The 14,605-nt window shown below is 39.2% G+C and overlaps 1 protein-coding gene across 3 annotated transcripts in view; it reads right to left on the bottom strand.

The window, feature by feature from the left end:
* Positions 1 to 14,605, bottom strand: part of Tprg1 (tumor protein p63 regulated 1) — a 144,823-nt gene that overhangs the window by 111,479 nt on the left and 18,739 nt on the right. For 2 of the 3 annotated variants that reach the window (XM_047563064.1, XM_047563062.1), the window contains exon 2: positions 1,863 to 2,093. In XM_047563064.1, the coding sequence (XP_047419020.1) occupies positions 1,863 to 2,084 (222 nt within the window). In that variant the 5' untranslated portion in view covers positions 2,085 to 2,093. Of the gene's footprint in view, positions 1 to 1,862; positions 2,094 to 7,913; positions 8,019 to 14,605 lie in introns of all 3 variants that reach the window. The other variant, XM_047563063.1, reaches the window with a different exon arrangement.

Here is a 14,605-nt window from a genome sequence, read left to right as displayed (position 1 = left end):
TACATTTTCTAGAATTGTGTTTGTTTGCTTTATTTCCAAAGTAGAGCTGGCTGCAAGAGACGTCTGTGCAAGATTCAAAAGGCAAAAATGAAATGTCAGTCCTTTTCCTTGCTGAAAATCAGTGTAGATCATTATACACTGGGGCAGCTCATGTTCATGGCAAAAACTAACTGGTCCCCTTGATGACAAGGAGTGGAACATGTACCGGCATATCCTTTTACAAGTTTGACTTCCTCCCTGAGATTCTTCTACCCCTGGACTGACTAAGTGTAGAGCACAGTGGTAATAGTTGCCAGCTACTAAAAATGACTCCCAGGGCTGGGGATATGGCTCAGTGGTAGAGTACTTGCCTAGCATGCCCTGGGTTGTAAATGAATAAATCATCAATGTTAGATTGTGGGAGACAGAGAAAGGTTCTATTTGTCCTGATAGATTCCACTTTGTCATGATAAATTTCAGTTTTGCCATGGATTGTCTTCCCTCTTCACTATTCCCTAATCCTTCTTTACAACTGCTTATTGGTTGACCTATACCAACTTAGGCCAAACACCAGATGCAAAGACAACCTCTCTGCGTGGATTTGTAGTCGGTTTTCACCATTGTTCCCACTGATAAATCCTTTACTCTATATCACTGTGTTGCTCTTTCTCATCAAACCCTGACTTCATCAATAGCAAAGATAATAAAATTTTAGAGGATGCTTTGATTTCCTTTGCAGCTCTATCACACAACTTAACTTTGCAGATTCAATAAACTTCACGTATTTTGGAAAGCAAACCATATTTTTGACATATGCAAAACACATAAACACACACATCACATAGTATAGCACCTACCAAAGTCCCTTGCACATAAGAGTCTATGTAATGTTTAAGCACACACCCACACACACACACACATTCACCACACACATTCAGTTGCTTTAGTTAAAAGATTATCTTAAAGATATATTCTTAAGTCTACTAAATCAGGATTCATTAGTGAAACCTTTGTAAACAGTAACAAATTCTTGGCCCCAAGTGCGTATGATATTGAGTTGAAAAACTTTTTTTTTTCAAAAAAATGAATGTTCCTTGCACACATGAAAAAAATTACATCCCCATAATGTGCACATTTGCTAATTTTACCCCCAATTGATTATAGCTAACCACTACCTTGTTGACAAGAACATTGGAGGACTGGAAAAGAAGATCCAAAAAATAAAATCTCAACAGGAAAGATACTAAAACCCAGGAAGCACTCTCAACCTAATACAGATTCGTTAAGTTTAAGAAACCTTTTTACATTCAGTTATATGAGCCTCGTCCTCACCAGTTTACTCCCCAATTGCACTGCCCAAGTGAGACAGCTCAGCTCCAGACTGCAGCTACCGAACTGACATTTTAAAGTGCGTACCCCCATATTGAACAACAGCACCCCAACATTAATCCTTGAGATTCAGCCCATTCCCAAAGCCCTTTCCTTTTCACAATCTATGTCTTTTTCAAACAAACACCAGGTTCCCAGCTTTGCATTCTAACTGCTATATTATAGATTCTCTCTGCATAAAACATTAGTTTTCCGAGGCCAGATTTAGCATCAACACAGGCCCAAGGAACCAAAGATCCAAATCCAAGGAGTCTAGAGGAACTGTTTCTCCTTGATACTATCTGGGCTCTCAAGAATAGACACTTAACTTCTCTGAAGTTTAGGTCCTTTGTCTGTACAATAAGGATAGGGATATCTACATCATGATTATTGCTACATTACATGAGATTTAAAAAACAAAGTGTGACATCTTGGCAAGACTTGTGGCACACAGAAGGACATTAAGATGTTTTTAAGGAATTTTACATAGTATTTAAGAGCACCAACACTTTTACCCTTGTAACGAAGTACTTCCTTGAGATATAAGGTTGGTGATAAGGATTGGGGAGAAGTGTTGATTTAGTCACACTTGACTGTCTTGAGATTTCCCTCAGCACAGGGGTCTTGTCTTGGTCTCCCTCCTCCATGGACAGGTGATCAGTTTCAGAGGGCTGGTCATCTCCCTCTTGCTTCAGGGACACCGGCTGGAATCCTTCAAAACTCCCAATTGTTGACATTTCTTCAGTCTAAAACAAGGGAAGAGAAGTCCTCTGGTTAGAGAAACAAGTCATCTGCGTCCTACCTACAACAAAATAGGCTTTGATGAAAAAAAGACAAGCTGGAAACTGTCAACACCCCACAGGTTAAATAAACAGGGGCACTCGTGGGTGAAGCTCAATAACCCACAATACTAACTACCACCCATGACCCCACAGGATCTTTTACCAGAGCAGAAAAGCAGAGGCCCTCTGGACAGAGAAAAGGAAACTGAAAGTTGTTCCATTTTCTCCTTTTTAATCCAAGGAGGCTTGAAGTTGATCAAAGGAAGAGTAGTATGAAATAATTACCAATTTCTGTTCAAGATTTCATAGCATTTTTGCTTGAAAACCCACCAGATTGCAAGCTTATTTAAAAGTTTAGCAATGATAATGCACCTTTTTATCTATTTTGTGGGTAGTAAGAAGGCAAAAGATCAGTTAGAACTTAGTACAGTTTTTTAAATTTGCCAGTTTTCTTCCAGTCCTAAAAATTTGTTCTCAGGAAATAATTTACAACTGACCAAAGACATACACAGGCACACACGCACACACACACGTTTGTTCTTCATGACCTTATGTCTAATAGAAAAACATGGTATATAGTAGCAAAATTAAACACAATATCGTGTCTAACGCCAAAAATGTATAGTGAGATTAAGTACCAATCAATAGAGAATTGACTAAATAAAATGTTATGCTATATGATCAAATACAATACAATAATTAAAATGTGAGTACATATTTGTATCATGGAAAGATGTCCAAATTATGGAAAAAAATAAGTCATAAAATTTGAATAATGTTATTCATCCTGTTAAAATCATTTAGGAAGAAAGAAATATGACAAATGTACTTGTATATGTATATACCTGCATGATGTGACAGGTTAGGAAACATTTGTGAAAAAAGTAAGACAGAACATTAAAAATAATTATCTCCAGAGGAAAGTGTTAGAGGTGCTTTTCATTTTCATGTCTCTGGATGCTACTAATGATCATTATCGTTTAAAATAAAAACAGTAAATTTATTTCTATTTTTTAAATATAAAACAAACCAAAAGAGAAGGCACATGTAAACCTCATGAAATGTGCATCTGAATCTGCATTTTCAAGCTGAGGTTAGAAGCCAGTCATCCCTGCTCCCAAGTCTGCATGGAAGGTCTTGTATCCAGTTTCCCCCTGTAACTGGGAATGCATTGCTCTCTCAGTGCTGCCTCCCTGCTCTTAATCAAAGATGGTTTTAATTCAATTTCCTTAGTTCCCATGGAACTAAGTGAGAAAAAGCCCCTTCCCCAAGAAAATTTCCTCTCTTGAATTTGGGACTAACTATAGCATTCAACAGAAGTAAAAATATCATGATCACACATTTTATTACCTAAACGTGAATACTTTGGCATTAAAAGAGAACTGTTGGGTTGGGGTTGTAGCTCAATGGTAGAACGCTTGCTTTTAGCATGTGTGAGGCCCTGGATTTGATCTTCAGCAGCACAAAAAAAGATAAATAAAAAAGGTTTTGTGTCCATCCACAATTTAAAATATATATATATATATATATATTTATATATATATTTTTTAAAATAAATATGTGCATATATATATATTTAAAGGGAACTGTTAGCAATTATGCCTGGATGATAGAAGTCAATAGGACTGTCTCAGACAAATGTGGACGTAGATAGTTATCTTATGCAGGTTGAGTGTAGGAGAACAGAGTCAGTTAGAGGAACTCATCAGGGGAAGGTCCTCTGCAGTTTGCAATTTACTTTGTTTCCTCTGATCCTCCCAGCAACCTTGGAAGGTTGTCTACTCTATAGCTCTTTCTGAGGATACAGAGTAGAGGGGAATCTACCCAGAGCACACTTGGAGAACTGTGGCAGCTCCTGGACTGCCAACCAAGCAGTGAGCCCAACATGCCCATCATGATGTCATGCTGACCCCTAACAGGAAGGCCTTCCTTAGTTTTCAGGTAATTTTTTAAGTTGGGTGTGCAAAAGGCAGAGATTGACTGATGAGAAGGCAAGGAATGTAGAAGCAGGTGAAACAGTGGGGGTGTGGATGAGGGTGAGAGAGAGTGGGGCTGGGGAGACACTTTGACCCTGAGGGAAGCTGAGCACCCTGTTTATGCTGGTCTGCCGCTTCCACCTCAGCTTCAGGGGGTGTTGGAAGAAAATGCATTTCTAAAGTTCCCTATAACCTGTGAAGAAAGAAGGTTTGTGTCACCGGGAAAGGAAAGCCTGCTTCTGTATTTGCGCACTCTGTGAACACACGCCTAACAACAGACATCTGTGAAAGGCTCCTGTGCCTGGAAAACAGAGGGCGGATTTAATTAGCACCACTTCCTCTCCCTCAGGCTGTCTTCTCTGGAAACACTCCGGGAAGCACAGCACTCTGAGACCAAGCTGTTTGAGATCCAGGAAAGAAGGAAACACTTAGCTCCATTTACATTCTTACAGCCATAAATAGTGGGAAAGTTAAGCACAGCCACCCAATCCAGAAGGATTCCAGCTCTGCAACAATCATGGAGATGTATTGGATGGACAATGAATAAAACTCTTCACCAACTTTCCTCATGCAAGAGCAGGACTGAACCTCTATGCCTCTCTCTTGGCGCCTCAGTTCTCTCCCCAATTTGTTTATTCCCAATTCAATAAGCTGTCCTCTATCCCTGCACAAATATACTATATGAACTGAAATAATAAAAGCATATTGATACCAGTAACAAATTTAGCTCAAATCAAATATTCCTCAGCTTTTGCAACAGACGCATGGAGAGCCACTTCAAACTGAGAGAGACATTGTTTCATGTGCTTCCCTATACATTTATCTTAGCATTTAGTGCTCAAGAGCAACAACAGCACAATCTCATGGAAAATTAAAATGTAACCGCTTATAAAATGCAAATGAAGTTCATAATTTTTGACTGAACCTGGAAATTTGTGTAGTGAAAAGTATCTTAAAGGAAGAAAAGATTACAACATTGATTGCTTATTCTGGATAGTAATAAAAAATTGAAAATCACCTAAATACCTAATGGTCAGGGATGGCTTAGTATATCCAATTGATATTGTGTATACATTAAAAAGATAACAGGCATCAAGTCTGCACCAGCATGAGAATAAAGATCATATCTTCTTGAGTAAAAAAGGCAAAAACCAAAAAAATGTTATCTGGTAATGACCATTAGAAAAAAGTCAAGATCATATCTTCTTGAGTAAAAAAGGCAAAAACCAAAAAAATGTTATCTGGTAATGACCATTAGAAAAAAGTCTAGAAGAGAAATATTTAGATTTATTGAGGTAATGGAATTGTGAATGAATTTTTCCATTTTTTTAAAAAAGAAATTAAATCACAATAGTGCTGCTTTCATAATCAAAATATAAGGTATAAATAAATGCCAAATATATTCTGAAAAAAAGTGCTAACTTCACTTCGATCAGACAAAAAGAATTCTGTATTTTTCAGTTGCCAGAACATTCAGAGCTAAGTTTAATACAGTAGTTCAGTAAATAACCTATTTCCAGGTTCTGGTCTAAGTAAAACTATCTTCTTTTATAAATGACTTCATTTATCTCCGTGTGACTTTTCTAATAGTGTTTCAGGAGCATAAATTATAGCTAAAGGATTCTTGTCTAGTAGAACTCCTTCATTTCTCAAATATTGGAACAGACCCATTGAGACAAAGGACTTGCTCAAGGTCACACAGTTCTGTAGAATCAAACCAAGAAAGTAGATTGCTAGTCTTCAGGACTCTAGTTCACTGTTCTTTCCTGTTTTTTAAATTACAACTTTTAGAAGATCAGAGAGGGGCAATGATCAAAAGTACGCTTTGGCAAATGGGAGGCACTTTGGCTTTTCTGAGGCCAGTCAGTCAGGGAGCAGTCTCCCTTTGCAACTTCTGCATTACCAGTCCCCTAACTCATACTCAAGATGAATCCTATCTCCTTCTCCAGAACCAAGCTGACAGAACTATTAGGCACAGGAAGCACAGTGCCTGGGATTCACAAAGGTTTTGGGAGTCCACCAAATATTTGGCATTATTTTAAAATCAGAAGGAAAAAAATAACTTTTAAGGTCAAAAATATTTTAATTTTTTTCTCACATTAGGAAAAAAAGTGAAATTTGTAAGGCATCCCAACCCTAATACATTTTGACTAAGAGAGAACAATTACAAAATATTAAACTAAAGACATAAAAATAATTTTTAATGCTGATATTATTACAATGAAGAGGTTTAAAAAGGCAAAAGGCCTGTGGACCATAATGTGGTCCTGACTCAAATCTACACCACTCCTTAGATTTCCCATTTAATTTTCCCATCTGGTTCTCCATTTCAGACCTTCAGAAATAGAACCCAGAACCCTTGCCTCCCTCCTCATCCAGGGCTTTCCAATCTCTCCCCGAAAACTGCTGCTCCAAAACATACTGAAAGATTTCTGTCCTGTAGACAAACTGCACCATCATCAGAAGATTTTTTTTCTCTTTTAAAATCAAAGACAGATCCAGCATACGTGGCCCCCAGTGCATACTTTGTTCCCAGGGAAGTAGATAAACAACTATTCTGAGAACTTCTAATTAGTTTGAAAGGAGTAGCCAGTCACACTCACTGGCCAGGACTTGAATCAGAGGCAAAGAAAAGGAGGTTCGGGAATTTCTCATTTCCCTCTCCCTGGAATTCAATAAAGAATGGTTTGGTTATAACAATAAGTATAATAGTTCAGATTAAGAAAACAAGATTGACATAAAACAGAGATCTGGTGAAACTCAGGGCTGTTTCTATGCTATTTGCCATTCTTCATTTCCTCAGCACTATCTGACCTCTTTTCTCATCAGGCTTTCAGGAATTCCTTCTTGGATCCTTGCCATCTTTGCCTTCCTAGTGTTTCTTATGGAAAGGACAAAGGGACCTATCTAGTTCCCTCCAGCCCTTTTAAAAAGCAACATCACCATCTATGAAGGCAGTGATAGGGCTCACTGCCCTTCCAAAGGCCCTACTTCCTAATCTGCTGCTTGGGAGATTGAGTTTCAACAAAAAATATTAGAAATACACAGATATTCAAACCATCGCATCCACCCTTTACAAATAAGGAAACTGAGGACCGAAAGGGGTATGCCTCTCTCCTGAACTCTCTAAAAATAAGCTTTTAAAAAAAGACAAAAAAGAATGAAATGACAAGCATTTTTGGGCTAAAAACCTTGTACCCATAGGAATATTTTTGGGAAGATCAGAAACTTAGAAAAGTCTTAGGTTATTAACAAGAATTATTCCCCTTTTGCAGGTGGAGTGGGGGGTGGGGGATTTGGGGATGGAAGTTAACTCTTGTTGCATTTAAAGATATCAATATGTTTTTGGATGATGAAATCCCTTCAGACATGAAGGGGTTAACATTCTCAAGGCACAGCCCCAGAATAAAAATCTACTTTTAATTTTGACATTTTGTAAAGGTAAAATATGTGAATTCATGTGTGCAGCCTTTCCTGAGTCTCTGTGAGAACAGCCAAGGGATGTGTGGTGGATAAACAATACTCTAACACCTTGTAACTCTCCAGCATCCCACTTCTGTGCCAGCTGAGATAAGGAAATTGGCAAACAAGTCTTCCCAATTTCACATTTTGTGTAGTAGTGATAACATGCCAGCAGGGATACTCTGTGTCCTGAGGGGAAGCTGAGTCGAGGGAGTCTCTTCCCTTTCAGCTCCTCCTGGGTCAGGCAGGACCCTCTGCTCTGCCACCAGTGCTCTGATTCAGCAGAGGTGAAGAGGAGGAAATACAGGGCCAGGTTGAGAACCGCGTGTCCCACTTTCTCGCTCACTCAGGGTGATCCTGGACACGTTGCTTCCTTGCGTTTCCTCTCTCTACTGCAAGCTCTTGGGGTCAGACTTGATGGTTTTTCAAATTGTGCTCCCGAAAACTGCTCCTGAGGGATAGAGTGGGTGGGGCTTTTAGTCACCAAACCCATTTCAGTCAAAGCAGATTGATTTTCATCTGTTACATAAGTTCTGATGCTTTTATATGGGGTTGGGGTGGGGGGTAGTCAAGTTTGAAATCTGTTAACTAAACTATCCCTAAGTTTTCTTTCAGCTCAATGAATGACTCCACAAGATTTACTCCAAATATAAGAAGCCCACAAGGATTGCTCAAATTTCATCTTCCTGTCTCATCTTCATGATGTGACTCCAATAGAGTGATTTTCTTGACATTCAAATATTGTAGGGTCAGAGGAAGGGGATTGTGATGATCTTCATGAATTTGGGTCCCCATTATAGAGATTCTGGGGTATTGTCTCTGAATCTCCTCTAACTCAGATGAAAATTCACATCACCAGTGATGATAGAGACACTAAGAGTGACAAGTAGGATGTGTAACCAGTCAAGGCCAGAGAGAGGTTAGAACCTCAATAACTATCCTTGCTTTGTGGAAGGAAAGATTTCAGACATCTGCTGATATCCTCACACAAGATTAATTTTTAGAGTAGTTTCCTTAAAAAAATGTAAGGAAAAGAATTGATAAAGATGAATTGATCCCTGAGATGAATGTTCTTATACATTTCCATGAACACTTCCACCTTTCACCCTTTCTGGATTTGACGACATCTGAGCTCCTGGTTCCTGTGGTGTTCATCACACAGCTTGTTTCCACCATTTCCTCTTCTGTCTTTGTTCCTGCTCTGTGAGCAACACCAGAGCAGAAACTATGCTGCACCATTTTCGCTGCCCAGTAGTTAGTATGGGCACCATTCAGAGTAGACACCAAGTACATGATTCTCAAATGCAAAGATGGATGTCCTGCTTGTTTCTCTGATGTGTCTGTGATCTGAAGGGCACAGTGGTGCCCTGAATGTCTATTGACTGAGTGACAAAGTCCTGTGTGAAGCAACCCAGAAGCATCTTCTACATACACTTACTCTCATGCAGATACACAAAGAAACTCAAGCCACAGTCTCTAACCTGTAGGAGCCCATAGTCCAGTGGGGGCGAGAGAACATAAGCATTTAATTGCAGCTCTTCCTGAAACAACCACGATGGAAAGATGACCACACAATGGAAACAGAAGATGGGAGTGACAGTGGTGGGCAGAAAGGGGGGGTGTGAGAAAGTCACTCGGAGCTGATGGCATCTTAGAGGATGGGTGGAGGACATTCCAGGCAAAGGTGTGAGATGGAGAGGAAGGTGTGTTCCAGGATGGCAGATACTATGGTTTGTGTAACCAATATGTCAGCTTCTCACATCCAATCCCTACTCTCTGAAGAGTGGTTACACTTGGTGAAAAATACCACACTCTAGTAGGACATGAATCTGAAATTGTCCTAAGACTTCGTCCATATTCCCCTTTCTCTGCTGTCACTCCTCTATGCCTGCTGGGACAGTTACCCCACAATAAATCTAAAGGCAGGATCTGGTTTAATGTAATAAAGAATGTACTTGCAGGTTGGGGTCACAGCTCAGTGGTAGAGCATTTGCCTCTCATGCACAAGGCCCTGACTTTGATACCAGCAACCCCTCACCCCACACACATGGAATACACTTGCCTTCAGAATTTCATGAGGTTAAGCACTTCGTTGCAGATTTAGAGAGGTCACGGAGAGGTGAGTCATATTTGTGTATACTCCAACATTACATCATCTATTTTTCACTTCTCTTTCTCCAGGGTAACAAATTCTTCCTAATTTGTGTGTTTGTTATTTAAAATATCTGTTTCACTCTTATAACCCAATTTTCTCAGATTATCCCTTTCATGTCTCCACAAAGATAAATTCTGGAAGTAACCATTAACATAAAACCTCACAAGGATTTTTGAGTTAGAGATGATTCAGCAGAAGATATGTCTGATAAAGTAGGAAAAAAGTCATCCTGTAAATCAGACACAGGGTGAAGTGATTCATCCCAGGCAACAGCAAAAGTGTCCCACTTTGCAATTGTTCTGATCATTTGCAAAGCAGTAGCCTTATTGGAAGGAGAATAATGACTTAATCACCAGATTCCCTCATACACGCACAAAAGAGACAGAAAGAATAAAACATAAAAACAATATACAAGGACCTAAATAGGATAAGACACTGGTCCTGTTGATGTACTTCAGAGTACCTGCAAGGTCTCAAATTGTCTCCATAAACAAGTGCAAAAAGGAGCAAAGAGAAAATGAAGGTCAACCAAGGCCGACCTTGACCAAACCAGCCAAGGCCAACAACGAGACCTGCAGTAGCTCTTTTCTTCTCTTTCCAAAGTCAGTAAGATCTCTGGGTTTTTTTGGGGGGGAAAGATGCTGATAATATAGCACTTCCCCCCAAATAAAAACTATATTATTTTAAAAATAAAATATGATTTTATTAAAAAACATTTTAGTGAAATATGACATGTACTCAAATAATGATAAATGTGTAGATTAATAAATCCTCATAAGATAAGCATGCAGCCATCACACAGGTCAAGGAATACCACACTCATTGCACACTGACAGGATTATTTTTTGAAAAGTGAATACTCACATGGTTTTACATGGTAGAACCTAAAAGTGCTGCTGGGCATTTTAGATGTCAATCGATACCATCCTTTTACAAATAAGAAAATGTACTTAGAAGGGAGGAGGAAAGTGACTTACCTTAGGTCACAAAGCAAATTAGAGGAAGCCCCAAGCCCTTAGGTTCCTCTCTCCTGTTCTGACTGTCACAAATTCCTAGGAAGGTTTAGCTAGCCTCTAGAGTGAGAAAAACCTGTTTGTTCTCCAGGAGGACTACTTTATCCATGAATCTGAAGTTAGCTCTCTCCTATAGCCATACAATTAGACTCTGAGGAGTTGTCTTGAGAGTACCACTCAAAATTCAGTCAAACCATCACTTATCTGTTAGGCACCCGCATAGATCAGAAACACAGATAAATACTTAAGTGAATTAATGAAAATATGCTTCATTAACTTCAGCAGTTAGATGCTTTTCTAATTCTCCCTCTTCCATGTCCATGATCAGATTGGTAATTTTGACCCATAACCTGTGAGAAGAACTTCCTTTTTTCTAAATAAGTGACCACACAAATGTGAGGGACAACTAACGTGGTCACATGAGGAACAATAGAGGTACTACAAAAATTTAATTGAGAAGAGAGAAAATACACAGGATACTGATAACTCTCTTCAAAAGGTTTGCCATAAGGAAAGAGCATATTTATTCCATCTGACCTTAAAAAGCACAAGCAGGATGAATGGACCTCTAGCATCTCATGACCAAGTTTCTGAAAAAAGAATCATTCACCCTTGCTGTCCCTACATGGTGATTTTCATTCACACTGTAATCAACAGCAATCTGCTTCTCAGTCCCAGAAGACCTTTCTCAACAAAATTCTTGTGACTGAAACTAGTAGCTACTCTCCATGCTGTATCTTCTTTGTCCCCCACAACACTGCTGATAGTTGTATCAACCTTGAGATTCTCATTTCCTTCTGTTCCTTAGGATTGTCAGTTCCTACTTGTTTTCTTCCTACTTCCATGTTCATGGCTTATAGCTTTCATTATGCCAACCTATTACTCATAATTTATCAGAGCACACTACCGATGCTCTAATCTCCTTCATTCTCATTGTTTAACTACAATCTCTAAATCCCTGAATCCCTCACCTGTGTCTCCAGTCAGATTTCTCTTGCAAACTACAAATTGTTCCTACAAAAATCTGTTTAATCATATCACCTTGGTTGACCAACAGGAACTTTTAATTAATCATATTCAAAAATAAACTTGTTTTCTTCTTACAACCCCCATAAAATTTTCCCCCATTCCAATCTCAGTGAATGAGACTACAGCTTAAAATTCCTAGAACCAGAAACTTTCTGATGCTGTCTTCTTTCACAATCCTAACCTCCCAGTTAGTCCATTACCTTTGAATTCCTCAGTAACTACTAAATTCTCTACTTTGCTCCATTTCTATTGCCCACAGCCTCTAGTTCATCTCTTCCTCTCTTGAGGATCATTAAAAAGGCATTCTAACTGGTACCCCAACAATTTTACTCTCTCTCTGATTTAAGGAGCATACAGCAGAAAGATAAGCCTTCCAAAGGTACAAATCAATTGTGTCACTGCTCTCTTAACCTCTAATGTTCCTCGCTATACTCTGAATAACACCTGAGCTCCTACCCATGGTCAAGTCATGATCTGAACCCCTACCCACAAGCACAGGCTCATGTCCCTCCAAGTGTCTCCCCTCCTTTTCTTTCTCCTATCTCCCCTGCCATACCTCAGTACTCATACCCTATGTTTCAGCCATACTGCTTTGTCATTAAGTCCACAAATTTTCCAAGTTCCTTCTCATTTCCTCTACCCCACAGATCCCTCTGCCCTTCTCATCTCAGCTTAGACAATAGCTAGAGGGTTCCTCCGTCAATCTCATGTCATCAGTTAGATACCCTCCACCACGTATCCTTGTAGATTATGACTACCCTGCTGAGTTCATATGCATTGCACCTTCATGTTCACTTGTAAACTTTCTCACTATCCCCACTAGTACAGGAGGTTTTTGATGATGGCAATGGGATTCCATTTACTGTGGTATCCTTAGCACCAGCTAGAGCACAGAGAACGCATTCATTATGAATTAGCTGAAAAAACATGTCTATTATAAATATCTTCACTCTGTGGAGCATCCATGATAGAAAATGCAAAGGGACAACCAGGTGAAGTGGTAGGTGCCTGTAAACCCAGCACTCATGAGATTTAGGTGGGAGGGTCACCCTGAGTTTGAGGCAATGTAGTGAGACCCTATCTCAATGAAAAAGAAAACAAAAAGAAAGAGGAAAAAGAGAAATTTGAAGTCCTTTTATCTAGACCCAGCTCAAACTATACCAGTTCCCAGAAACTTAGCATGAATGGAGGTTTGGAAATACAATTGTCCTATGCTTTCTAGCACAATGATCTTCTGTCAACCAGTTCTCCATTTACTACCTGAGAATAGGCTCCATGAGTATAGAATAATTGAGCAAGAAAGACACCATGCCATCATTTGTGAATACATAACCCTTTGTGCAGCTCAGCACAGTGCACCTGTTCACAGAGGATGTCACAGAAGGCATCTATACTCTAGAGACAGAAGCACCAAGCAAACACTTGCATCACTTAAAACAACCCTAAAGGGTAAATGCGAATCTCAGAGCCTTTCCTCAGAGCAGGTCTAGGAATGGAAAGAACAAAGGGGAGGCTTCCCTTAGGATCAATGGGTGAAGCTCAGAAGAAGGCATTAAAAAGATTGGAAAGAGACCAGAAAGGGGAGCCTAGGGTCTTAAAAATAGATACTGCTAACTTCTCATTTTGTTTGGCACTATAACTGAGGGATAATTTAGGTTATAATAATGAACTATACATTAAACTCCTAAAACACTGAATGCTTAACAAGACAGCAAATCAGACAAAATAATTAGCTGTAAGAAGGTGTTGGAATAATATCATTCGAGGCCACTTTGATCCATTTCCACCCCAGTGGTGGGAGGAGATTAACACATGAAAGCCAGCCTGTTCTACAAGATGCCAGGAAGATTTAAATGGATCCAAAGAACTCCACCCAGAGAGAGAATAGGCAGGAGAGCCAGAGCAATAGAGAGAACTCTTGGTGTAATAATGAGGTACAGAACACAAGTGCGGAGAGGACAGTAGTACACTTTAAGAGTGGCATTTGGATTCATTCCAAGATGAGTTTTTAAAACTGGACAGTTCAGAATGCTGAAAAATAAAAGCTAAAAAATAGCTTTATATTTGTTTGCTGAAAGTAGTTATGTAAGAAACACAGATACACAACGATGGTCAAAAAGGGCCTTTTCCATTTCATTGTTTCACTAAAAAGTCAAAACAAAAAAACACAATGCATATAAGAAGATATAATTATATATGCATACATGTGCATAAATACAGCCAGGGTATTAGGAGATTAGGAAAGATGTATATTGTTGTGTGTCCTGCCACAATTACTGTTAAAGCAATAAGCCACATCAGCCAGAGTACACACACAGTGAGTGTCCTGAGAAAATTACAGCACCTGCCTGAGGAGGGGACACAATCAAAGCACAGCATACACATGGATGGAAAGGACACAGTGAAACTCACCAGTCTGTATAACCAATATGTGTTCATAATAATTTCATAAAAGACTGAGAAAAATGTCTGCCCACGATATTCACATACCCTTAATTCTGTGTCTATATCTAGTCCACTTACTGGGTAGAGAAGATACTTGGATTTTATCAGTTTTTCTATAAATGTATGACTTTGATAACAAAATGACCAGAAGGGAAGTGGTAGTAGGAGCCATGAAGATTCATGGAAGTATTCCTTAAGAGGAATGGTCAGTAATACCACCTTTATATGTCAAGTGAACATGCCTATAATAACCTCTCCTTTATCTGCAAAAATGTACACATTGGTGCTGACTCTCTTTACAAGATTGTTGTGAAGGTCAAATGAAACATGAAAGCACTTTGTAAGGAACAAAATGTCTTGAACTTGCCTCTCTTGAAGAGCCATTTGCATCACCAT

The sequence above is a fragment of the Sciurus carolinensis genome, chromosome 9, assembly GCF_902686445.1.
Source record: "Sciurus carolinensis chromosome 9, mSciCar1.2, whole genome shotgun sequence".
NCBI lineage: Eukaryota > Metazoa > Chordata > Mammalia > Rodentia > Sciuridae > Sciurus > Sciurus carolinensis.
Note: the sequence above shows the minus strand (reverse complement) of the source record. Positions and strands in the feature narration are given on the sequence as shown.